Source organism: Carassius gibelio, chromosome A23 (genome assembly GCF_023724105.1).
Source record: "Carassius gibelio isolate Cgi1373 ecotype wild population from Czech Republic chromosome A23, carGib1.2-hapl.c, whole genome shotgun sequence".
Taxonomy (NCBI): Eukaryota; Metazoa; Chordata; class Actinopteri; order Cypriniformes; family Cyprinidae; genus Carassius; species Carassius gibelio.
Genome location: NC_068393.1, coordinates 18,889,881 through 18,917,574, shown reverse-complemented (window position 1 = coordinate 18,917,574; position 27,694 = coordinate 18,889,881). Strand labels below are relative to the sequence as shown.

General features: G+C 36.2%; 1 protein-coding gene across 8 annotated transcripts in view; it reads left to right on the top strand.

The window, feature by feature from the left end:
• The window catches only part of LOC127944987 (AP-1 complex subunit sigma-2), a 30,843-nt gene extending 12,701 nt beyond the window's left edge, over nucleotides 1-18,142 (top strand). Inside the window, exons 6-7 of one of the 8 annotated variants that reach the window (XM_052541450.1) lie at nucleotides 2,093-2,155; nucleotides 3,152-4,192. In XM_052541450.1, the coding sequence (XP_052397410.1) occupies nucleotides 2,093-2,145 (53 nt within the window). In that variant the 3' untranslated portion in view covers nucleotides 2,146-2,155; nucleotides 3,152-4,192. Of the gene's footprint in view, nucleotides 1-1,083; nucleotides 1,237-2,089; nucleotides 2,156-3,151; nucleotides 4,193-7,648; nucleotides 8,205-18,088 lie in introns of those variants that run through there. The other 7 variants (XM_052541448.1, XM_052541453.1, XM_052541452.1 and 4 more) reach the window with 7 other exon arrangements.
• The last annotated feature ends 9,552 nt before the right edge of the window (nucleotides 18,143-27,694 follow it).

Here is a 27,694-nt window from a genome sequence, read left to right as displayed (position 1 = left end):
ATTTGTGTTTGTTTAGTGGATCTGGTTTGGTTTTAATGAGCTGCTGCTCTATTTCAGCAGTTTGTGACTGTATTGTTTGTATATTTATTACATTAAAAGTCTTTAGAAAAAGAGACCTTTATGCAATAAACTAGTGAAATCACTTAATTATTGTGATTTTTAACTAGTATTATTGTATTTTAATATCAGTGTTTATACTGTACGTCATTTTGACCAATGCATTTGTTCATTTTTTTCCCTCTAAAATGTAATGTGGGAATTTAGATGTTTGAATTATGGCATCAAAAAATTGAACTAACTGAACTAACTTTGAAATGTCCAAACCACATGGACATTTCAAAACAAAAACTAAAAAGTTTTAACAACAGAAACAAAAACTGTTGTTACAAAAACAAAGTTACTATATAGTAAATCTTAAAAGTAAAATTAAATTGAGAACCATCTATCTTACTGTACTATAGAATAATTGTGTGTAAACACAAAATCTAAAGAATGAACCACCAAATAATAATTTAAACAATGCAAAAACTTTGACTTAAAAACTTAACATTTGTATTTAATAGATTGAAAAGAATATATATCGAAGTATTATTAACCATTTATCAGTATCATATTATATAACACCTGTTTAGCAGAAAAGGCTTAAAAGTACATATATTATTGGCCTGGAAATCACAATTTTCCTTGACCATGTGCGTGTTTTTATGCTATAAATTTGCAATGTCATGTTTTATTTTTTCACTGTGTTGATGTGATTTATTTCCTTCGACCAGTTGCATAATCTCCGCCTTCATGTTTGTCTGAACTACTCCATCAACTCACAGTTGGGATAGAAGTCTTATGTTGTTTTGACCAAGAACCAAATGAGATTACTGACTTCTAATTCTTCGTCTAAGTGGTTTATTTCTAAGGAGTTTGTTTCTGAAGCACTTTTTAGTTTTTGTTCAGTCACTGTAACCACATTCTCATTCAGTCGATCACAATCTTTAATTCGATTCCTAAAGTTCCTGGCCTCCTGTGAAACTGATTCGGAGTCATTTTGTGGAATGGGGCTGTTTGATTGGCTGGTGTTTCTGTCCGTAGAGCCAGACTGAAGACTGGGGCGGTTTGGCCAATGAGGAGATCTTGTAAGGGACCGGAGTCCCGCCCACTCTGTCAGCTTATTGGTAAATGGTGTGAATTGCCTGAGCTGAATTCTGATTGGGCATGATGAGGCTCTCGCTCGCTTTGATTGGAGGAGACGTGTTGACATGAGTGAGGGGTGTTTGATGGCTAAACTCTTGACCTTTGACCTGGTCACAAGATTCAGGTTGCATCCCAGTTCACAGGCTAATAGTTTGTGAAAGCAGAATTATACAATAAAACAAATTTATACAAAATTGTTTCACCAGATTGAGCAGCTCGGTGTCTACATGTAAAAGTTAGATTATCAAAGCTATAAATAAATAAAAAATTAAAAAGAAAAAAAATTATTTTTGTATATGTTACATCCTTTAATCGTTGTATATTGTATTATATAAAATAGTTTTAAAGAGTTTGCCATGACTAGTAAACCTGTAATCCATTCACTACTAATCCATGCACTTAAAAACTGCAGTATTGCTTCAAAATAAAAGCTTTGAAAGTGAATCCTAATCTGGCGTACTGTATATGAATAAGATGAATAATAGTCAAACTGGGATGCAGCGTCAGTCTTAAAGGGCCAGTAACAGTCATTTCTGTCTATTATTGGTTTGCATCATAATGACACATTCAGCAATTGTTGAACTCGCTCTGTGAATACATGCATGTAATGCAGATGTGTGTCCCCGTCTCCACAGTGGACGCTCTTGGTGTGTGTGTGTGTGTGTGTGTGTGTGACATGATGCTCGATGGGAACTCACCAGCACTGGATGACTAGTGATGTTTGAACTGCACTTTCATGCCTGCTTTTCTCCGTGTGTCGCTCTGTTAGTGCAGGAGCCGGAGGGATGTGATTGTGTGTGTGTGTGTGTGTGTGTGTGTGTGTAGATCCATCCGTAGACTATCAGCTGCTAGAAAGCCAACACTGGTGTCACGACGCCTCTGTTTTGTGTTTGTTAATGTCCAGCAGGTGTTTTGAGTCCGAACATATCGTCCGAGTCCACAGGACTCTTCCAGAGTTAAAGCGCTTCAGGTCTGGGTTTCCTTCTCTAAGTAGAATCGTGTCACTGTTGTTAGAGCAGAAATAACACTAGATGATCAGTTCAGTGTAGATGTGACGGGTTTGTAATTCTGCCCTGTCTTGTGTTTGTGTGTCATTGAGTTTGTGGTTTATTTTGTGGTTCCCACATCGTGTCTGTCGCTCCAGGGCCAACACAGCACTAAAACCACCATGAAAAGTCACTTAGAAATGTCACAACTGCATTTATTTGGTTAGAAACACTGTAGAAATTGTGAAATATTATTAAGGTTTAAAACAGCAGTTTTCTGTGTTAAAGTGTAATGTATTTCTGTGATGCTCCGCTGTATTTTCAGCATCATTCCTCCAGTCTTCAGCGTCACATGATCTTCAGAAATCATGAAAATATGATGATTTACTGCTCGAGAAACATTTCTGATTATTATCAATGTTGAACACAGTTGTGCTGCACAATATTTTTGTGAAAACTGATTCATTTTATTTTTCAGGATACACCGATGAATAGAAAGTTCAAAAGAACAGCATTTATCTGAAATAAAATAGAAATCTACTGTAACATTATAAATGTTTTTACTGATCTATTTAATGTACAGTATTCATTCTTTAAAATAAAAAAAAAACAAATCATACTGACCCCTTTTGAACTTGACTGTTATTAGTGATCATATTTAGTTAAAATTTAATATATTTGTCATATTGTATAATGTATTTTGCATAATTAATATTTTAAATATTGCATTGAAAATCAATTTAATGCATCTTTGCTGAATACATATATTACTTCCTGTCACATTAGGCTTTTGATTTTATTTATATTGTTTATATTGCGTTCAGAATTAGATTTTGAACGAATGTAAAAGCGTTCAGAGTTTGTGATCTGTCGATGGTTCGTCGTGTTGTTTTCCCGTTGCATGTCATCTGTTGTCCTGCATGTCTCCGTCTGCATGTTTTCAGTGTATGTGTGTGTTTTTGTGTGTGTTTCTCCTTTAGCCCCGACATGAGTTCTTTAACGTTCCCGTGTACTGATTGGCTGCATGCTGAGCCCCTCCCCCTGCACGCCTGCTGGCTCCGCCTCTGTCTCAGCACCATCCAATCACAGAGCTGCATCTTGGACCCAGTATCACCTGCACACTCTTCATGTCTCGTTTATGTTTGACCATGTGTGTGGGTGTGTGTGTGTGTGTGTGTGGGTGTGTGTGTGTGTGTGTGTGTGTGCGTGTGTGTGTTTTAACTGTGTCTGAAAACAGGACGTTTTATTTTATGCAGATTTGATTCTCAAGTAACTTAAAGTAGTAGTTCACTTCCAGAATGAATATCTCCAGATAATTTACTGCAATCCCAGTAGAGGAATAAGAGTCTGATCTAGTGAAACGATACGTCATTTTCCTTAAAAAAAACTAAAAAAAAAACTGTGTAAATGCAGCAAAACCTCAGGCCAAAACGTGCATAAAAACAGATTTTACAAACCCAATGCAAATGCTTTCTTGAAAGTATATATTTAAAATAACTGAGTACTATTAAATATGAGGTGTCTGTATAATGTGAACTCAGTGAACTCGCATGAAATCATGTTTACTCGTGTTCAGCGGATGATAAATCTAGTCATTTTAGAAATGCACATCATGACAACTTCAGATTTAGTTTCTTTCTTGATTTATTTAGTAAAAAAGATACAGCAAATAAGCAATTGTTTTTAATTTGTATTTTTTTAACCCCGTAATGACTGAAATGTTAAATGGTAGTCAAACATATGTCCTATTTAGAAATGGAACAGTTTATTGAAACTTTAGACTAAATATTTAAATAAATCTAAATAATAAAGTTTGCATATGCATCATATTTGCTCCATCAGGCTTTTATGGTTCATATAATCTGATATAATGAGAATATGGAGGAAAAACCGCTTGGATTTTATTCAGAGACTATAAAAAATGAGAATGTAAGTCATGATTTAGTCGATCTGTCGATGAATGAATGTAAAGTCACATGTGTTTTGTAAAGCTGCAGAAATAAACAAATGAAATGTGAGAAGTTGTAAAGAAGTGTGCTTGTGTTTATAGCTTTAGTTTTGATTGACCAGCTCATGAAACCTGGCCGGGTAATATCTTACACAACATAATTATATCTCTACTTTTTATAGCACTTTTAGCAGCCATCTGATCTGAATATGATATTTTACGGGGCTCATAAATACAACTTTATCAGTCAGTTTAAGCAGGTGAGATAAAATGAAGATGCCATGAAGTGTTCAGCACTCATTTATTAAATTAAATCATATCCTTTTGAAGTTTCTTTTAGCCAAATCAGGATTTTTGCATGAATTTTGGACCGTTTTTTGCAAATCTATTTGTGGTGGTCAACTGTTTATATTGTGGCTGCCACCATATATACATCAATGTATGGGAAACACTATATATTCATACCACAATACTATATATATATATATATGTTTGTGTCTTTCTCTGATGTTTAAGACCAGAGCACTGAGCCAAACTCACATTCAGTCAAACAATGAAGAAAACTAAAGACCCCTTACTCTCTGATTTAACCCATAAAAATGAGTTTTGTTGCTGTAATTTCTTTAATAACATTTTTGATTTGAAAAAAAAAAACCCATTTAAATGAGAAACGTTTTTGTGTAGTTCAATGTGCACTTTTAAAATCATCATTATCTGTAATACTTTATTAAATTACACGATGATAAATATACTTTTGTTTTATGAAAAAGCTAACATTTAAAATATTTAGTGTCCGTTGGTAAATATTTAGATTTCGTCACAAAAACAAAACCTAACATTTGAATAATTATTGTTTTTTGGTAAATATTTAGTTTAAAAAAAAAAAAACAAAGATAACATTGAAATATTTTTTTATTTTATTTATTTTTTTATAACAGAAAAACCCAACTTATGAAATATTTAGGTTTTGTTGGTAAATACTTAGTTTTTATAATAAAAATCTCATTTTAATTATGTAGTGAAAACCCTTTTATTTCCATAAAACCAAAACCCATATTTTATTTTTGGTAAATGTCATTTTTATGACAAAAACAAATCCCACATTTACTTTTTTGGGGTAAATATTAAGCTTTTATAACAGCAACAAAGCTCACATTTGAATTACTTAACATTTTATGATAAATATTTAGTTTTTTTAATAATAAAAACAAAGCCATATTTTAAAATGTTTTTTGGGGGGGGTAAATATTTATTTTTATAACAAAAACAAATCTCATATTTTAATTATTTACTGTTTTTTTTTTTTTTTTAAGAAAAAATATATAACAATAACAAAACCCTTATTTAAATGTAGTTTGTTTTAATGACAAAAACAAAGCCCACATTTACATAATTTGCCAGTTTTGGGTAAATATTTAGTTTTTTATAAAAGCAACAAAGCTCACATTTGAATTAATTAAAATTTTATAATACATATTTAGTTTTTATAATAAAAACAAAGCCGATTAAAAAAAAATCATTATAAGTTTTATTTTTGGTAAATATTTAGTTATTATAACAAAATCAAATCTCATATTTTAATTATTTTGTGGTTTTTGTAAACATTTTTTCTATAACTTTTTTTTTTTTTTTTGCTATATATAATTAAACCAAAGCCCACATTTACAGAATTTGGTGTTTTAAAAAAAAAACTCATTTATTTATTTTGTAAATATTTAGGTTTTATAACAAAATCTAAGCCAAATATTAAATTTAGTATTTTTGGTAAATATTTTTTACAACAAAAACAAAGCTCAAATTTGAATTATTAAGTGTTTGTTAGTAAATATTTAGTTTGTAGTGATCTTTCTTCGAATTGTTCCACCTCTGAAGCATCTGTGTCGTTTAGATTGATTAATGTTAACTAGTCTTTGTATTCATCTAATCTTTGATGTTTTAACAATTCCTGATGGTATACTTAAAAAGTTTTAATGTGGCTAAAAATTGTAAAACATTTTTGGAAACTTCTTTAAGAATGCAAATAGACTGAACTCATTTATTTCTATCTCTCCCTCTCGCACACCATGTATTGGCCGATGATGTTCAGGATGCCAAAGTAAGTTCAGCTTGTTCCTTGTGCTCTGGTTCTTGTGTGTTGTAATGTTTTTGTGTCATCAGTGACACATCTCCATGTGCTTCATATCAAATAAACCTGCTGAGCTCCGAGAGGTGACACTGCATGACACACCAGCCCAAAATCTATACAATAATTGCGAATGTATATTTAGCACACTGTTTTTATTTGATAAAGACTGATATTTGATCTAAGACCTCTAACTCATGATGTCTGAGGAGGGTAAAGTTGTTCTCAGATGTCATCTCTTGGCCAGTGTAGACAAAACCTTTAAAACAGGATTAGAAATTCATCACCACCTTGTCTGTCCACTGTTTGTGATCTGATCTGATCTGTTGACTGTTAATGAAATTTTTTTGAGTAAAACATTAATAGTTTTGCATACATTCAGAAAAAACAATTATAAGAGATATTTCTATTTACATGACGAATGCAAAGTTAACGCAGATTCACTGCAAAAAGTTATGCATTCTTCATAATAAAACACAAAGCTAGCATTTCATTATTTAGTATTTGTTTGATCAATATCGTTTTTTTTATAGTAAACACAAAGTCAAAAGATTTTTTTTCTCATTTTTGTTGGTAAAAATGTAATATCAGGTTTTTCTAACAAAAAGCCAACTTTTTAATTTAGTGATTGTTGATATATATATATATATATATATATATATATATATTTATTATAAATAAAGGTACCATTTGAATGATTAGCTGTTTAGGTTTTTTTTTATAACAAAGCCAAGATTTAAAATATTTAGTATTTGTTGGTATTTATTTATATGTATAAAATGTTTTATTTTATTTTATATATATATATATATATATATATATATATATATATATATATATATAAAAATAACAAAAAAACACACCCAGAATTATTTTGGTGTTTGTTAAATATATATATATATTTTTGAAAATGATAAAACTAAGCTAACATTTGAAATATTACGTTTTTGTTAGGTAAATGTTTTTATAATTAATAATTTTTATTATTTGGTTTTCATTAGGTAAATATTTGTTTTTTTTTTTTTTTTTATAAAAAAAGTGAATTTTTATTGTTTGTTTGGTAAATATTAGTTTTTTTAATACAAAGTCCAAATTTGAATTATTTTACTGATTGTTTAGTAAAAATAGATTTTTATAACAAAACAAAGCCAACATTAATATTTTTTAAATGCACCCAACATTTGAAATATCAATGAGTATTTGTTTTACATAATGAAAACAAAGTCCATAATTGAATGAATTAGTTATTGTTACATTTTTTTTTTTTTTAGCAAAAACAAAGCCCACATTTCTTATTCCGTGTGTGTTGGTGTGTAGCAGAGTTTGAGGGTTTGCATGTGTTGTGTTCTGGAGTGATTTCGATGCTTGAGCGTGTGATCAGAGAAAGTGTTGATCTTCCTCCCACAGGAAGCAGAGACTCCCCGCAGCGTCCTCGAGGAGATCGGACTCACCTAAACCCCCACGAGACGTCCGTCCCGAACACACACACACACACACACACACTCAGCCTGACCAGATGTAGCACACACTCTTCACCATGTTTCCGTGTTGGTCACCTTTCCTCCTCTTGACATTGGTTTGTGAGCAGAAGTTGTGTTCAGCACCAGACTTTACATCTGCTGTGAAGATCAGCGTCCCACACGCGTCGCGCTGCTTGTGATTCTCTCATCGTTTGGAGTCGGTATTATCAAATATTCCTGCTGTAGACTCTCAGTCGACTAGCTTTACAGTGTTTGAAAGGGTATTACGTGACTTAGGAAATTTATATAATTTAGAAAATACAGAAAAAGACACAAAAGGGATTTATTTACAAAACCAAAGAGTGCTTTCTTGTTGTTGTTTTTTTTTTTTACTCTAGTGTATTTGAAGGCAAACGCTTAATATGCTGAAAATATTTAGACCTAATTTAAGATTTATGTATTTGAGTTGCATATATAATTTCTAATAAACTTAATGTGATTCATTTTTGTCAGTCATGCATAAATGGAAAAAGGTCAGATTTCTGCATTCAAAAAAAAAGCATCTATTGGTTTTAAAAAATTAAATTTGAATTATTGCATTTATTAAAATAGTTTAGAATAAGCATAAATCTGTATGTGAGAAATTATAAACTTTCTTCAGTTAAAAAGAAACTAGCAATATTCAGTTAGTTCAAATGAAATTAAGACAAATAGGATTTATTGTTAATAAATATATAAACCTGATTATTGTGCTTAAAACGCGTTCAGTTTCTTAGTATTTATTCTTTAGTTGTGTATGACTAACAAATTCTTATCGCTTTTTTCGTTTCTTTATGATAAAGCTTTATAATCCAAATGCATTGATATTTTGCATGCACTTCAAATACATGAATCTTAAATGTTGGCCTAAAAATGAGTGTTGTTTTCGGCGGTTTTATTATTATTATTATTTGCATTTGTACTCTAGTAAAGTATGTTTCTGTCGTCAGTCTGGATTCATTTCTCCAACCTGAACAACCTCACTGATTTTCCACTGTGTTCACCAGGCATCTAACACTCGACCGCTGATAACTTCACTGTATATGACGGATTTAATGAAATTAGGAGTTATAGCTGAGTAAAATGATTACTGAACACATTTTCAGTTGGATTTATACTGAAGTTTCACCAAGCGCGCCACTTGAAAGCAATAGTTCACCTAAAAAAGAATTTGACCGTTCACTCACCTTTAAGACCATCCAAGATCAGGAGGAGTTTGTTTCTTCATCAGGTTTGGAGAAATGTAGCATTGCATCAGTGTCTCATCAATGGATGCGCTGCAGTGAATGGGTGCCGTCAGAATGAGAGTCTGATCAAAACATCACAATAATCCACAGCACTCATCAGTGAACATCTGGAGAAGACACAAGATGAAACACGTCCAGCTTTAAGATGTTTTTAACTCAAATAATCCATAATAACACTTCCTCCAGTGAAGAAGTGCATCATCTGCTGTTGTCTCTCATATTAGTTTAGATCTGTTTAAACGCTGCTTGATCTGTGCAGATTTCTCTCCTGATTCAGACCAGATGCACTTTTTTTTGTGATGTTTTTATCAGACTCTCATTCTGACGGCAGAGCATCCGTTGATTTCAATTCTCTGAATCTGATGAAAAAAGAAACTCATCTTTATCTTCCATGGCCTGAGAGTGAGTGAATAATGAGCAAATATGATTTTTTTGTTTAACTATTTCTTTAGCATGCATGTAATGACTCACAGGTTGTTACATGCGTGCTTTTTTAACATGTTCATGTTCAGTATTTTGTACAGATGTTGGTTTTCACTGGCGAACACAAGTCAGTCGGTGTACAGACGTCACTCAAATACACGTCAAGCTCTTCATGTTCACTAGTCTCGTCTCGCTCTGGTGAGACGCTGTGTTTTGTTGTCAGAGAGAAATCAAATGAGTTTATTGTTGAAAATAGAAATAAATTGATCTACAGACGTTTAGAAGTGCATCACCGGTCTCTTTCTTCTGATGCTGATAGTGTATGAATATTTTTTTGCTTCTTGCAGTAAACATTTTACACTTAAATGTTTCAATTATGTCCACTCAGAACAAAACTCTACTCTTTCTACTCGTCATTTTCTAGTCTTTCTGCTGCTGGAATATAAACTTAAAATATTAAAACGCATATAAAACGTGTCCGGGATGCATAATATATATATTACAGGGTGATTATGTCTATCAATATATCAGGAGTGGCAGATATTTGATATCTCAGGCAATATTTGTTTTTTAGTTGATTTTCTTATTTATTAACCAGTCAGTTTTGGAAGCTATTTCATCTAACAAGCACTGAATATTAAAAAGATAATGATAAATCTGAATTAACAGATATTAGATTTTTCTTGGAACTTTGTACATTTTAAGAATCAGAATGAGCTTTATTGCCAGGTATGTTCACACATACGGGGAATTTGTTTTCGTGACAGAAGCTCCGCAGTACAACAGAATGACAGCGACAGAACATAAAACACATAATAAAAGAATAAAAAATACAAATAAGTTGGTAAGAAATGACAATATACAAATTGACAATTGTAGGCAGGTATAAAACAAAATGCAGTTATTCAGATTCAGATTCAGATTCAAATTCAACTTTATTGTCATTGCACATGTGGGCACAAGGCAACGAAATACGGTGGACAGGGGAAGAGATAACAGCAAAACATTAGGAAAGAGAGGAGAAAAAAACCAGCACCCAGACTGTGCTCCTATGGGAGCACCGTTTGAGAACAGTAAAAACACCACAGCACAAATGCACATAATCAATACACCATAAACACACGACTAGCAACTGGGGATGGAAAATTTGGGGGGTCGAGGTGATCCAGTCCAGGCAATCAGCATCCGGTCCAACAGCCATTACAGCGCTGGTCACAGGCCCGCTTGCCAGACTGGCGGAACAAAGCGGCGAAGGCGAGGGATGGGGGTGTGGGGTGAGTGCATATCTGTATATGTGTAAGAGTTTGTGTGTTTGTAGGCCTGGAGAATTGCGATTCTCTCTAGATGCCTCAGTCCGCAGATTGTACAGCGTCACAGCAAATTGCCATGGAGACAGTCTTGGTCAGGTCCTAGACAGAGTCAACAATCAACAGGTGTGGGGGGAAACGGGTGAGGAACGCAGAGTCTCTCGCTGCCGTGCTTTCCAAGGAGAAATTTGTTTTCCAGCCAAGGCCAAGCTGGTAGTGGAGCCGAAAGAAGATAAGATACCAGTTGTTTTGGTCTAGTAGCCGCATTTCTTTCACGGTCACTATGATTTTTCATTGTCCATTGGTCTCCAAATTCTCCAATTTCTTTTCCAAATCCGTGAGCTTCTTCACGATGTTATCCATATTGCGGTTAATAGTCTCAGTCTCAATGCTGACCGCTCTGCCCACTACTTCAATCATGACGGGCAGCCTTGTGAGGCTTTGGACGGCTGTTCCCGTCTTCTTAATTTCCCGATAACCCAGGGCAAAGCCTAATCCAATCAGCAGAAGACCTGTTATCATGGTTCCGAATAGGTAGATGTCTTCAATGTCCTCCACGGAAAGAGTCGCCAGACACACGACCCACCAATTCGCCCACGCGTCCATCGTGTAGCCAGCTGCAAACGTTCCGGCAGGGCAGTCAGGTTCCCCCGAACCCAGGCTTCTCGTCGAGAAGATGGTGTCAATTGCGTTGAGAGACCAGTTTATCAAATCCATATTCCAGTTTAGGAGAGCAGTGCAGAGAGAGTCTCTCAAGTAGACAAGACAAGAGAAAACAAGCGAAGCAAGGAAAGGCAGGGAGGAGAGGAAAGAAATGCGACCGCCTCCGTTGAGAGCAAGATGAAGAGAGTATGTACAGGTATATTATGTGCAAAAATTTAAGTGTACACTAAGTATGTGTGTTATACGATAAATGTGTATGTGTACACAGCAGCTGTTCATAAGATGGATTGCCTGAGGGAGAAACTGGTCCTGTGTCTGGTCGTTCTAGTGCTCAGTGCTCTGTAGCGTCGACCAGATGGCAACAGTTCAAAGAGGGAGTGTGCTGGATGTGAGGGGTCCAGAGTGATTTTGACAGCCCTTTTTCTCACTCTGGATAAGTACAGTTCTTGAATAGAAGGGAGGGTTGTACCGATGATTCGCTCAGCAGTCCGGACTACCCTCTGTAGTCTTCTGAGGTCAGATTTAGAAGCTGAGCTGAACCAGACAGTTACTGAAGTGCAGAGGATGGATTCAATGATGGTGGAGTAGAACTGTTTCAGCAGCTCCTGTGGCAGGTTAAACTTCCTCAGCTGGCGAAGGAAGTACAACCTCTGCTGGGCCTTTTTCACGATGGAGTCAATGTGAATGTCCTACTTCAGGTCCTGAGAGATAGTGGTGCCCAGGAACCTGAATGACTCCACTGCAGTCACAGTGCTGTTCATGATGGTGAGTGGGGGGAGTGCAGGGGGGTCTCTCCTGAAGTCCACGATCATCTCCACTGTTTAGAGGGTGTTAAGCTCCAGGTTGTTGAGACTGCACCAGACAGCCAGCTGCTCAACCTCTTGTCTGTAAGCAGACTCGTCACCGTCCTGAATGAGGCCGATGAGTGTGGTGTCGTCTGCAAACTTCAGGAGCTTGACAGAGGGGTCCTTAGACGTGCAATCATTAGTGTACAGGGAGAAGAGGAGCGGGGAGAGAACGCAGCCCTGGGGAGCTCCGGTGCTGATTGTACGGGTGCTGGATGTGTATTTTCCCAGCCTCACTAGCTGCTGCCTGTCTGTCAGGAAGCTGTTGATCCACTGACAGATGGAGGTGGGCACGGAGAGCTGATTTAGTTTGGGCAGGAGGAGGTTTGGGATGATCGTGTTGAAGGCCGAGCTGAAGTCCACAAACAGGATCCTCACATAAGTCCCCGGTCTGTCTAGGTGTTGCAGAACATAATGCAGTCCAATGTTTACTGCATCGTCCACAGACCTGTTTGCTCTGTAGGCAAACTGAAGAGGATCCAGCAAGGGTCCAGTGATGTCCTTCAGGTGGGCCAGCACCAGTTTCTCTAATGACTTCATGACTACAGACGTTAGAGCCACAGGCCTGTAGTCATTTAGTCCTGTAATTTTGGATTTCTTTGGGATGGAGATGATGGTGGAGCGTTTGAAGCATGAAGGGACTTCGCACAGCTCCAGCGATCTGTTGAAGATCTGTGTGAAGATGGGGGCCAGCTGGTCAGCACAGGATTTCAGACAGGCTGGTGTAACACAATCTGGGCCTGGTGCTTTTTTCCTTTTCTGCTTCCGGAAGACCTGGCGCACCGCATCCTCGCTGATCTGAATTGTAGGTGGGGGGGAGAGGGGGGATGCAGGAGGTGAGAATGGTGAGAGTGCTTGATTGGAGAGGTGTTCAGGATGGGTTGCAGGAGTTGTTAATGGTGTGAACGGTAGTTTGGAGAGGCATTTGGGTCTGGTTGCAGGAGTTGTGAATGGTGTGAATGGTTTTGTGGGGAGGCGTTCAGGGCAGGTGATGGGTGTTCTTTCAAACCTGCAGTAAAACTCGTTCAGATCGTCTGCCAGTCGCTGATTCTCTACAGTGCTGGGGGGTGCTGTCTTGTAATTGGTGATCTTCTTTAGACTTTTCCACACTGATGCGGAGTCGTTGGAAGTGAACTGAGTCCTTATTTTTTCAGAATAATTCCTCTTTGCCACTTTGATCTCCTTTTCCAATGTGTATTAAGCCTGTTTATACAAGACATTGTCCCCCTTCACGTAAGCATCTTCTTTGGCCTGACGGAGCTGTCTGAGTTTTGCAGTGAACGACGGTTTGTCATTATTGTAAATTATTTGAGTCTTGTAGGAATACACATATCCTCACAGAAACTGATATATGATGTCACAGTCTCTGTGAGTTCATCCAGATCGGTGGCAGCAGCTTCAAAAACACTCCAATCAGTGAGGTCAAAACAAGATTGTAAATCCTGCTCAGCTTCATTAGTCCATCTTTTTACAGTCCTTGATACAGGTTTAGCTGATTTTAGTTTCTGCCTGTAGGACGGTATAAGATGAACCAGAAGGTGATCAGAACGTCCCAAAGTTGCTCGTGGAACAGAGTGAAATGCATCCTTTATTGTGGTGTAACAGTGATCCAATATATTACTGTCTCTTGTGGGACAAGTAACATGCTGTCTGTATTTTGGCAGTTCACGGGACAGATTGGCTTTATTAAAGTCCCCGAGAATGATTAAAACAGAGTCCGGGTGTTGTTGTTCTGTCTCTGTGATCTGATCAGCGAGTTTCTGTAAAGCTGAGCTCACATGCGCTTGCGGATGGATGTAAACACTGACCAGAATGAACGAGGGAAACTCCCGCGGCGAATAGAACGGCTTGCAGTTAATGAAGAGTGTTTCGAGATTTGAGCAGCACGTCTTCTTTAACACAGTTACATCTGTACACCACCGTTCATTGATGTAAAAGCATGTCCCGCCGCCACGCGATTTCCCCGTTGATTCTGCATCCCAATCCGCTCTAAACAGCTGAAAGTCCGGCAGATGGAGCGCGCTGTCCGGTATGGTGTCATTCAGCCAGGTTTCCGTGAAACACAGAGCAGCAGAGTGTGTGAAATCCTTATTTGTCCGAGAAAGCAGAAGGAGTTCGCCGTTTTGTTGGGTAGAGAGCGGAGATTTGCCAGATGGATGCTAGGCAACGGCGTTCGAAATCCGCGCTTCCTGAGTCTGACGAGCGCTCCCGCTCGCTTCCCCCGTCTGCGCATCCTGAGGCGCTTGATCAGCGCCGCCGCTCCTCCGATAACAACGTTCACTAAAACATCTGAATAATTGAAATCCGGAAAAACATCTTGTGGTGCGTTCTGCCGAATGTTCAGCAGTTCTTCCCTGGTGAAACTGATGGCAGGAATATAACTAAAGACAGGACAAACTAACAAAAACACAAAAACATATGCAGAGCTCGTCACGGAGGCAGCCATCCTGTATCGGCGCCAGCGTAATTGATTCAGATCAGCACTTCGGAGCGTGTTAGAGACTCTGTTGATTCAGATCAGCACTTCGGAGCATGTTCGCAAGTCAGTTGATTCAGATCAGCAATTCGGAGCATGTTCGCGACTCGGTTGATACAGATCGGCATTTCGGAGCATGTTCGCGACTCCGTTGATTCAGATCGGCACTTCGGAGCATGTTCGCGACTCGGTTGATTCAGATCGGCACTTCGGAGCCTGTTCGCGACTCGGTTGATTCAGATCGACACTTCGGAGCCTGTTCGCGACTCCGTTGATTCAGATCGGCACTTCTGAGCTTTTTTGCGCCTCGGTTGATTCAGATCAGGACTTCGGAGCCTGTTCGCGACTCGGTTGATTCAGATCGGGGCTTCGGAGCCTGTTTGTGATTTTTTTAAATTCAGATCTGGACATCGGAGCAGGAAGTTTTTGTCAAACAGTTCATTGGTGATAAATGAATATTTGGACCTGAACCTTTTTTTTTATAATTCGATTTGATTTTTAAATGATTTCAATGACTTTTGAAAGTAAAGCCTTCTTGTACCTCAGTTGCATTTGTTGTGTTTTATTAATTGTGGATGGATTCATCAACTGAGAAATAAAGTTGAACAGAATTTATCATGAACTCTTAAAGATGATTATGAAAACAAAAGGTTATATTGCATATAAAATTATATCTAAGTATGAACTAATTTACGCAATACAGTAAATATTCTTACTCAGTGAACATTTTTTTGGCTCAGTTTACAGAAAAGTGTACTTCACACATCCTTTCATTATGATGCAACATTGTTTCCTCTTCAGGTGAGTATTTTACATCTTTATTATTGTGGGGATTAGTGTGTAAGTGCTATACACACACACACACACACACACACCGGTCAGAGTTTGGGATCAGAATGATTTATTTTGATGAAAAAAATTATCATTATTTATTTTTTTACAGGAGTTTACTCATCGTAACTGCATTTATTTGATCAAAAGTACAGGGAAAAAAGTTTAATATTATTATGAAGTAAAACAAAAACTTTTCTATTTTAATATACATTAAAATCTATTTTATTTCTGTGATTTTCAGCATCATTACTCCAGTCTTCAGTGTCACATGATCTTCAGAAATCATTATAATATTATGATTTATTATCAGAGTTGTGCTGCTGAAACTGTGATATTCTTTCAGGATTCTTTGATGAATGAAAAATTTAAAAGAAGAGAATTTATTTAAAATAGAAGTCTTTTCTAACAATAAACACTAGAGTTCAAAAGTTTGTGGTCATTAAAATTTATTCTTTCTTTCTTAAAATTAGTTTTAACTCTTTTAGGGTGTATTATTGATTGTTTTGATTCAGATCGGCACTTCGGAGCCTGTTAGCGACTCCGTTGATTCAGATCAGGACCTCGGAGCCTGTTCGCGACTCGGTTGATTCAGATCGGCACTTCGGAGCATGTTCGCGACTCGGATGATTCAGATCGGCACTTCGGAGCCTGTTCGCGACTCGGTTGATTCAGATTGACACTTCGGAGCTTTTTCGCGACTCGTTGATTCAGATCGGCACTTTGGAGCTTTTTCAAGACTCGGTTTATTCAGATTAGGACTTCGGAGCCTGTTCGCGACTCCGTTGATTCAGATCGGGAGCAGGAAGTTTTTGTCAAAACAGTTCATTGGTGATTAATGAATATTTTGACCTGAGCCCTTTTTTTTTACTTGTCGATTTGATTTTTAAATGATTTCAATGAGTTTTGAAAGTAAAGCCTTCTTGTACCTCAGTTGCATGTGTTGTGTTTTATTAATTGTGGATGGATTTATCAACTGAGAAATAAAGTTGAACGGAAATTATCATGAACTCTTAAAGATGATTATGAAAAGAAAACGTAATATTGCATATAAAATTATATCTAAGTATGAACTAATTTGCGCAATACAGTATATATTCTTACTCAGTGAAATTTTTTTTTGGCTCAGTTTACAGAAAAGTGTACTTCACACATCCTTTCATTATGATGCAACATTGTTTCCTCTTCAGGTGAGTATTTAACATCTTTATTATTGTGGGGATTAGTGTGTAAGTGCTATACACACACACACACACACACCGGTCAGAGTTTGGGATCAGAATGATTTATTTTGATTAAAAAAATTATCATTATTTATTTTTTTACAGGAGTTTACTCATCGTAACTGCATTTATTTGATCAAAAGTACAGGGAAAAAAGTTAAATATTATTATGAAGTAAAACAAAAACTTTTCTATTTTAATATACATTAAAATCTATTTTATTTCTGTGATTTTCAGCATCATTACTCCAGTCTTCAGTGTCACATGATCTTCAGAAATCATTATAATATTATGATTTATTATCAGAGTTGTGCTGCTGAAACTGTGATATTCTTTTAGGATTCTTTGATGAATGAAAAATTTAAAAGAAGAGAATTTATTTAAAATAGAAGTCTTTTCTAACAATAAACACTAGAGTTCAAAAGTTTGTGGTCATTAAAATGTATTCTTTCTTTCTAAAAAAAAAAATAGAACTCTTTTAGGATGTATTATTGATTGTTTTGATTCAGATCGGCACTTCGGAGCGTGTTAGCGACTCTGTTGATTCAGATCGGCACTTCGGAGCATGTTCGCGACTCGGTTGATTCAGATCGGCACTTCGGAGCCTGTTCGCGACTTCGTTGATCCAGATCGGCACTTCGGAGCATGTTCGCGACTCGGTTGATTCAGATCGGCACTTCGGAGCCTGTTCGCGACTCGGTTGATTCAGATCGGCAGTTCGGAGCATGTTCGCGACTTGGTTGATTCAGATCGGCACTTTGGAGCCTGTTCGCGGCTTCGTTGATCCAGATCGGCACTTCGGAGCATGTTCGCGACTCAGTTGATTCAGATCAGGACTTCGGAGCCTGTTCACGACTCCGTTGATTCAGATCGACACTTCGGAGCTTTTTTGCGTCTCGGTTGATTCAGATCGGGGCTTCGGAGCCTGTTTGTGATTCGGTTGATTCAGATCGGGACTTCGGAGCCTGTTTGTGATTTTTTTTTAAATTCATATCTGGACATCGGAGCAGGAAGTTTTTGTCAAAAACGTTTCATTGGTGATAAATGAATATTTGGACCTGAGCCTTTTTTTTAACTTGTCGATTTGATTTTTAAATGATTTCAATGACATTTGAAAGTAAAGCCTTCTTGTACCTCAGTCGCATGTGTTGTGTTTTATTAATTGTGGATGGATTTATCAGCGGAGAAATAAAGTTGCACGGAAATTATCATGAACTCTTAAAGATGATTATGAAAAGACAATGTAGTATTGCATATAAAATTATATCTAAGTATGAACTAATTTGCGCAATACAGTATATATTTTTACTCAGTGAAATTTTTTTTGGCTCAGTTTACAGAAAAGTGTACGGTACACATCCTTTCATTATGATGCAACATTGTTTCCTCTTCAGGTGAGTATTTAACATCTTTATTATTGTGGGGATTAGTGTGTAAGTGCTACACACACACACACACACCGGCCAGAGTTTGGGATCAGAATGATTTATTTTTATGAAAAAAATGATCATTATTTATTTTTTTACAGGAGTTTACTCATCGAAACTGCATTTATTTGATCAAAAGTACAGGGAAAAAAGTTTAATATTTTTATGAAGTAAAGCAACATTTTTTCTATTTTAATATACACTAAAATCTATTTTATTTCTGTGATTTTCAGCATTATTACTCCAGTCTTCAGTGTCACATGATCTTCAGAAATCATTATAATATTATGATTTATTATCAGAGTTGTGCTGCTGAAACTGTGATATTCTTTCAGGATTCTTTGATGAATGAAAAATGAAAAAGAAGAGAATTTATTTAAAATAGAAGTCTTTTCTAACAATAAACACTAGAGTTCAAAAGTTTGTGGTCATTAAAATTTATTCTTTCTTTCTAAAAAAAAATAGAACTCTTTTAGGATGTATTATTGATTGTTTTGATTCAGATCGGCACTTCGGAGCGTGTTAGCGACTCTGTTGATTCAGATCAGCACTTCGGAGCATGTTCGCGACTCTGTTGATTCAGATCGGTACTTCGGAGCCTGTTCGCGATTTCGTTGATCCAGATCGGCACTTCGGAGCATGTTCGTGACTCATTTGATTCAGATCAGGACTTCGGAGCATGTTCGCGACTCCGTTGATTCAGATCGGCACTTCGGAGCCTGTTCGCGACTCGGTTGATTCAGATCGGCAGTTCGGAGCATGTTCGCGACTCGGTTGATTCAGATCGGCACTTCGGAGCCTGTTCGCGACTCGGTTGATTCAGATCGGCAGTTCGGAGCATGTTCGCGACTCGGTTGATTCAGATCGACACTTCGGAGCCTATTCGCGACTCCGTTGATTCAGATCGACACTTCGGAGCTTTTTTGCGGCTCGGTTGATTCAGATCAGGACTTCGGAGTCTGTTCGCGACTCGGTTGATTCAGATCAGGACTTCGGAGCCTGTTTGTGATTTTTTTTAAATTCAGATCTAGACATCGGAGTAGGAAGTTTTTGTCAAACAGTTCATTGGTGATAAATGAATATTTGGACCTGAGCCTTTTTTTATTTTATTTGTCGATTTGATTTTTAAATGATTTAAATGACTTTTGAAAGTAAAGCCTTCTTGTACCTCAGTTGCATTTGTTGTGTTTTATTAATTGTGGATGGATTCATCATCTGAGAAATAAAGTTGAACAGAGTTTATCATGAATTCTTAAAGATGATTATGAAAATAAAACGTAATATTGCATATAAAATTATATCTAAGTATGAACTAATTCGCGCAATACAGTGTAACCAGGTCTTAAAACAAAGTCTTGGCATAATAATCCCTTTCTTAAAGTTAATTGAGTCTTGAGATAAATGTTTTAAGCTAATTAATCAAAGTACATTTTCTATGTATTAGAGAAAAAAAAAAGAAAAAAACGTAATCTTCAATAAGTGATCAAATGCATAAGAAGATAGAAAAAGAGCGATTTTCCCCCTGGAAAAACTGTTCGCACTACAATTCCCATGCTCCTTTTTGTGAGGAGCCGACCAATCACTGAGCTCCAAAGCTTCAGGCAATCTCCGCCTTGACTTCCTGTTAGCTACTTTCTGACTGAAAGATTGCATGGCTGTTTCGTTGCCTAGCTGAATTCCGAATTAATTGCCATCCATAGGGTAAGAAACAAAAATATCCCATCCAACGGGATTTCATTAATTAATGAGGATGTTAAACATATGATGACGGCTATGTTGTCATGTTTACACTTTATAGAGAGCGCGATCGGCAGACGACTGCCGCTGATCAGACAGCCAATTTAGAGAGACCCACTAATTGACTCAAGGGTGAGTGAGAAAAAAAGTCTGAGACCTGTTAGGTTACCTGTAAAGGAAATAATTATGCTGGAAATGGTAACAGTTGATAAGCTGCCGTTTAGAAAGGCTGTTAACGGCTGTAATAGCTAATCAATGCTGTATCACGATGTTAATGCTGCTAATGTGAGCCTAGCTATCCTGCTAGCTTAGGTGTTCAGTGCCATATATGCACTCTTATCCTTGCAAAAATGGATTTATTTCCAGTTGGGTTTGCAAAAGATGCTGTTTTCTATATAAATGTTTAAATATGTTTTATATGTGTGTAAAAGTAAAAAAAAGTGTTAAAGTATATGTATGTGAATTTCTTGCCAGTGATTTAAGAGGTCAGATTTTTAGTGCATTCCCTCAATGTTACCGGTGCAGGAAGGGATGATTAAGCACGCTTAGCCTTACTAGTACCTCCTAGATCTCTATGAATGTTCTTGCATTATTTGTTTTGCATAAATTGTAGCTTTTATTTTTATAGTATTTGTATTGTGAGTTGTTACTAACTTAAATAGCAATAACCATTAATACCTGAAATTGGGTTTTGTTTAAAATGAATGAATATGAATGTAAAAGCGCTTTAGGATATATTTATAGTTTACTACTATAAACATTTGGATTTGATACATGATATATTATTGTCATGCGACTGAACCTTCTTGAGGACATGATTTGAACCAGTTGATATAAAGTGAAATGTTATAGATTGGTGATAATTCATGTGATAGACAGAATATGAATGTAATGAGCTTTTGGATTTCCTCTGGCCAACCCATAGGTCAGGTTTTTTTTTTTGCCAGATTCATTCCAGTGACGCACATGGATATGAAGTCACACTCGACCTGGAGTTGAAGCCTTCCGGTTGAACTGGGATTGGATGTTCGTACCCTGAAACCCTGAAAGCTTCCCAGCTTACGTTGGGTGGCGAGCCACGACCCACGAGCATAAGTCTATGCGCAGTCTCACTACTCATCGAAACTGCATTTATTTGATCAAAAGTACAGGGAAAAAAGTGAAATGTTATTATGAAGTAAAACAACATTTTTCTATTTAAATATACATTAAAATCTATTTTATTCCTGTGATTTTCAGCATCATTACTCCAGTCTTCAGTGTCACATGATCTTCAGAAATCATTATAATATGATGATTTATTATCAGAGTTGTGCTGCTGAAACTGTGATATTCTTTCAGGATTCTTTGATGAATGAAAAGTTAAAAAGAAGAGCATTTATTTAAAATAGAAGTATTTTCTAACAATAAACACTAGAGTTCAAAAGTTTGTGGTCATTAAAATTTATTCTTTCTTTCTAAAAGAAAAATAGAACTCTAGGATGTATTATTGATTGGTTTGATTCAGACCGGCACTTCGGAGACTGTCCGCGACTCGGTTGATTCAGAACGGCACTTCGGAGCATGTTCGCGACTCGGTTGATTTAGAATCGGCACTTCGGATCCTGTTCGCGACTCGGTTGATTCAGATCGGCACTTCGGAGCCTGTAAAGCGACTCCGTTGATTCAGATCGGCACTTCGGAGCTTTTTCGCGACTCGGTTGATTCAGATCGGCACTTCGGAGCTTTTTCGCGACTCGGTTGATTCAGATCAGGACTTCGGAGCCTGTTCGCGACTCGGTTGATTCAGATCGGGACTTCGGAACCTGTTTGTGATTTTTTTTTTTAAAATTCATGTCTGGACATCGGAGCAGGAAGTTTTTGTCAAACATTTCATTGGTGATAAATGAATATTTGGACCTGAGCCTTTTTTTTTTTACTTGTCGATTTGATTTTTAAATGATTTCAATGACTTTTGAAAGTAAAGCCTTCTTGTACCTCAGTTGCATGTGTTGTGTTTTATTAATTGTGGATGGATTTATCAACTGAGAAATAAAGTTGAACAGAAATTATCATGAACTCTTAAAGATGATGATGAAAAGAAAACGTAATATTGCATATAAAATTATATCTAAGTATGAACTAATTTGCACAATACAGTATATATTCTTACTCATTGAAATTTTTTTTTGGCTCAGTTTACAGAAAAGTGTACGTTACACATCCTTTCATTATGATGCAACATTGTTTCCTCTTCAGGTGAGTATTTAACATCTTTATTAATGTGGGGATTAGTGTGTGCTATAATAAAACACACACACCGGTCAGAGTTTGGGATCAGAATGATTTATTTTGATGAAAAAACTGATTATTATTATTTATTTTTTTTTACACGAGTTTACTAATCGAAACTGCATTTATTTGATCAAAAGTACAGGGAAAAAAGTGAAATGTTATTATGAAGTAAAACAACATTTTTCTATTTAAATATACATTAAAATCTGTTTTATTCCTGTGATTTTCAGCATCATTATTCCAGTCTTCAGTGTCACATGATCTTCAGAAATCATTATAATATGATGATTTATTATCAGAGATGTGCTGCTGAAACTGTGATATTCTTTCAGGATTCTTTGATGAATGAACAGTTAAGAAGAAGAGAATTTATTTAAAATAGAAGTCTTTTTCTAACAATAAACACGAGTTCAAAAGTTTGTGGTCATTAAAATGTTTTTATTTCTTTCTAAAAGAAAAATAGAACTCTTTTAGGATGTATTTTTGGGTGATTCTCACAAAATCATAGTTTCAAAGATTTCATTTATGACATTTAAAAAAAATTTTTGTATCAACAAATTTTCTTTTTAAGCATTAAGAGCCGGGTCTGAAGTGTCAGTGACCATAAATTTAAAAAAGTTTTACTGACAATTTAACAACTTTTTGAACATATTTTCCAAAACGTGTCCTTAAAAATCTCATTACCGTAACACTCTGAAAAGTCCAGTGATGTGGGGAAAAATAATAAATTTTAACTTTTTTTAAAAATGGTTTATTAACAGTCATGCACAGTTACTTGAAACTCTGGAATAAAATATATTTTTATAATAACATTTTTATGTGATTTTCAATTATTTCTCTCATTACCGCAACACCTTCTGCATTTTGCAGCCAATTTTTTTATTTTTTTTTTCAGTAAAAACTGAAATATTTTCAAAATGATGTTGCAAACCTGAAAGAACATAATGTATAGATTCTGCACATACATTTAAAAGCAGACTACTATTTTTCAATTTCTTAAATCTTAAAAGAACACGTTGCGGTAATGATACATAGGTTACGAAAATGAGGTTCATGATTTCGCTAATGATAATAGGCATATTAAGTATGTGGTATAGTCAAACAAATAATATTTAATGTAGAAAATAAATTTGATAATATTGGCATAAATTATTCTGCAGTGCTTCATAACTAGATAACAGGGTATAAACACCAGGGGCCATTTTCACAAAATATTTTAAGTGAAACTAAATGTTGCTCCTAACTCCACATCTTTAGGACTCTTCGACTCTTCTTCGAGTACTTCATAAAGTGTTTTCATGTAAAAATCAGCTCTTAAATCTGTGAAAAGTTAGTTGTAGTCAAGAGGACACCTAAATCACAAAGACCAAATCCTAAACAATCCTAAAATGGCTGTTTCCACAGCAATCCAGTTTGGATTTCTTTTACCTTTGTACCAAATCTTACTGTCATATCAGCCATAATAATTCTAGTCTGTTAATTAAAAGGCTGCTTATACATATAACAATTATTTATAAGATGCAGACATGTAGAAGCTGACAATTAGCTGAACATATGCTTGTTTAATTAGTGACGCTCTAGTTCAAACTTTATTTGAATATTGCAACATTTTTATTTTGAAATCTTTATTTGAGTATGGCAACATGATATCTCATTCTACAATATTTCAATTATAAAAATAACTGACAGAGACCCATCCCTTATCAGCCAATCACTGTGGGTGTAGTTAGTAATCATGCTGACATCATCCATACCAAAAAGGTCATCCTCACTCTTTTTCTTAGCTTAAGATTTCTCAATTCAATTCAATTCAAGTTTATTTGTATAGCGCTTTTTACAAAACAAATCGTTACAAAGCAACTTTACAGAAAATTATGTTTCTACAATATTTAGTAGTAGCTAGTAGTTTGTGCACATTTGACAGGATTTTAGAAAAAATAATAATAATAATACAAGACGTAGTCAGCTAGACGATGAACTATCAATATTATTGATTAAATTATTATATGATCCAGTCACACATTTAGCAATAACTGTTTGTTGATTCAGGGTTAGCATCATCTGGGGTCCTCTGAGGGGTCAGCATCATCTCTTCTCAGGTTTTCTGGATCCAGACTGGAGCTTGTGTAAATCCTAGTATCCCATGGCGAAACATAGAAACAAAATACAGACATCATTAGCATAGCTGCTGATCCAACGAAGTAAAATTAGTTTAACCCAAGCTAATGAATAAAAATGCACCTTTGATCAGATGCAACTACACTCACAATTAAAAAGATACATTATTTGAATGCTTGGCGAAAGAGATGTGTTTTTAATCTAGATTTAAACAGAGAGAGTGTGTCTGAACCCCGAACATTATCAGGAAGGCTATTCCAGAGTTTGGGAGCCAAATGTGGGAAAGCTCTACCTCCTTTAGTGGACTTTGCTATCCTAGGAACTACCAAAAGTCCAGCGTTTTGTGACCTTAGGGTGCGTGATGGGTTGTAACGTGGTAGAAGGCTAGTTAGGTACGCAGGAGCTAAACCATTTAGGGCCTTATAGGTAAGTAATGATAATTTGTAACTGATACGGAACTTAATAGGTAGCCAGTGCAGAGACTGTAAAATTGGGGTAATATGATCATATTTTCTTGACCTGGTAAGGACTCTAGCTGCTGCATTTTGGACTACCTGTAGCTTGTTTATTGACGAAGCAGGACAACCACCTAGAAGTGCATTACAATAGTCCAGTCTAGAGGTCATGAATGCATGAACTAGCTTTTCTGCATCAGAAACAGATAACATGTTTCGTAGCTTGGCAATGTTTCTAAGATGGAAGAATGCAGTTTTTGTAACATTGGAAATATGATTTTCAAAAGACAAATTGCTGTCTAATGTAACCCCCAGATTTCTGACTGTAGAGGAAGTAACAGTACATCCGTCTAGTTGCAGATTGTAATCTACAAGATTCTGTGTAGTGTTTTTTGGTCCAATAATTAGTATCTCTGTCTTATCTGAATTTAACTGGAGAAAATTATTTGTCATCCAATCTTTTACATTTTTAACACACTCTGTTAGTTTAGATAATTGGGAAGTTTCATCTGATCTCGTTGAGATATATAGCTGAGTATCATCAGCATAACAGTGGAAGCTAATTCCGTATTTTCTAATAATATTACCAAGGGGCAACATGTATATGGAAAATAGAAGGGGACCTAGGACGGATCCTTGTGGCCCTCCATATTTTACGGATGATAAATGAGATGACTCCCCATTTAAGTAAACAAAATGGTAGCGATCGAACAGATAGGATCTAAACCATCTTAGAGCCTGCCCTTGAATACCTGTATAGTTTTGTAATCGATCTATGAGTATGTCATGATCTATGGTGTCGAACGCAGCACTAAGATCAAGTAAGACTAGAAATGAGATGCAGCCTTGATCTGACGCAAGGAGCAGGTCATTTGTAATTTTAACAAGTGCAGTTTCTGTGCTATGGTGGGGCCTAAAACCTGACTGAAATTCTTCATACAGATCATTTTTATGCAGGAAGGTGCTCAATTGAGCAGACACAACTTCTTCTAAAATTTTAGACATAAATGGAAGATTTGAAACAGGCCTATAATTTGCCAGTACACTAGGATCTAGTTTTGGTTTCTTAATAAGAGGCTTGATAACCGCCAGCTTGAATGGTTTTGGGACGTGTCCTAAAGATAACGACGAGTTTATGATATTGAGAAGCGTTTCTTCTGCTACAGGTAACAGCTCTTTCAGTAATTTAGTGGGTACAGGATCTAATAAACATGTTGTTGGTTTAGATACAGTGATAAGTTTATTTAGCTCTTCCTGTCCTATGGTTGTAAAGCGCTGCAGTTTATCTTTGGGTGCGATGGATGAAACTGAAGTGTTAGACGCTGTAGAATCTACATTCGCTATTGTATTTCTAATGTTATCTATTTTATCAGTGAAGAAATTCATAGTCATTACTATTTAACGTTGGTGGAATATTTGAATCAGGTGGCGTCTGGTAATTTGTTAACTTAGCCACTGTGCTAAATAAAAACCTTGGATTGTTTTGGGTATTTTCAATGAGTTTGTGTATATGCTCTGCCCTAGCAGTTTTTAGAGCCTGTCTATAGCTGGACATACTGTTTTTCCATGCAATTCTAAAAACTTCTAAGTTAGTTTTTCTCCATTTGCGTTCAAGACTACGAGTTTGTTTCTTGAGAGAGTGAGTATTACTGTTATACCATGGCACAGTACGTTTTTCTCTAACCTTTTTCAATTTGATGGGGGCAACAGCTTCTAATGTATTAGAGAATATAGTGCCCATGTTGTCAGTAATTTCGTCTAATTCATGTGTATTTTTGGGTACACATAGCAGTTGAGATGGATCAGGCAGGTTATTTGCGAATCTTTCTTTGGTGGCTGGAACAATAGTTCTGCCCAGACGGTAACGCTGAGACATATAGTTAATATCAGTTATACGCAGCATGCACGATACAAGGAAATGGTCTGTAATATCATCACTTTGAGGTACGATATCTATAGCAGTAAGATCGATTCCATGCGATATAATTAAATCTAGTGTATGATTAAAATGATGAGTGGGCCCGGTGACATTTTGCTTGACTCCAAAGGAGTTTATTAGGTCAGTAAACGCAAGTCCTAATGTATCATTTGCATTTTCAACGTGAATATTAAAATCTCCCATGATTAGCGCCTTATCAACTGTAACTAGAAGGTCTGAGAGGAAATCTGCAAATTCTTTTAGGAATTCTGTATACGGCCCTGGTGGTCTATACACAGTAGCCAGAGCAAGAGATACATTAGATTTCTTTTGCATGTCTGACAGAGTAACATTTAGCATTAGTATTTCAAAAGAGTTAAACCTGTATCCTGTTTTCTGGGTAACATTGAGAATATCACTATATATTGTTGCAACACCCCCGCCACGACCAGTCTGACGGGGCTCATGCTTATAACAGTAGTTTGGTGGAGTCGACTCATTTAGACCAAAATAATCATTTGGTTTTAGCCAGGTTTCAGTCAAGCAGAGTACATCAAAACTATTATCTGTGATCATTTCATTTACAATAACTGCTTTTGGTGTGAGTGATCTAATATTTATGAGCCCAAACTTTAAAAATTGTTTTTGTTCATTTACTTTACATCTTTCTGGTTTAATTACGCTAAGATTTTTTCTAGATCCTACATTATATTTATATGTCTTGATAGTTTTTACAGCGCAAGTACTTTTAGCATTTAAGCGGTTAGAACAAAACTCATCATAATGGTTATTTGAGAATTGTCTTACTAGTCACATGGAGTGAAGTGTCCTGGAGATGTTGTCAGAGAGAAGCTCCGCTCCAATTCTAATGGGGTGTAATCCATCAGCGCGAAACAGTCTAGGACGCTCCCAGAAAAGATTCCAGTTATTAACAAATAGCAGTTTCTGTTCTTTACACTATGACAACAACCATTCATTTAAAGCAAAAAGTCTACTGAACCTTTCGTGTC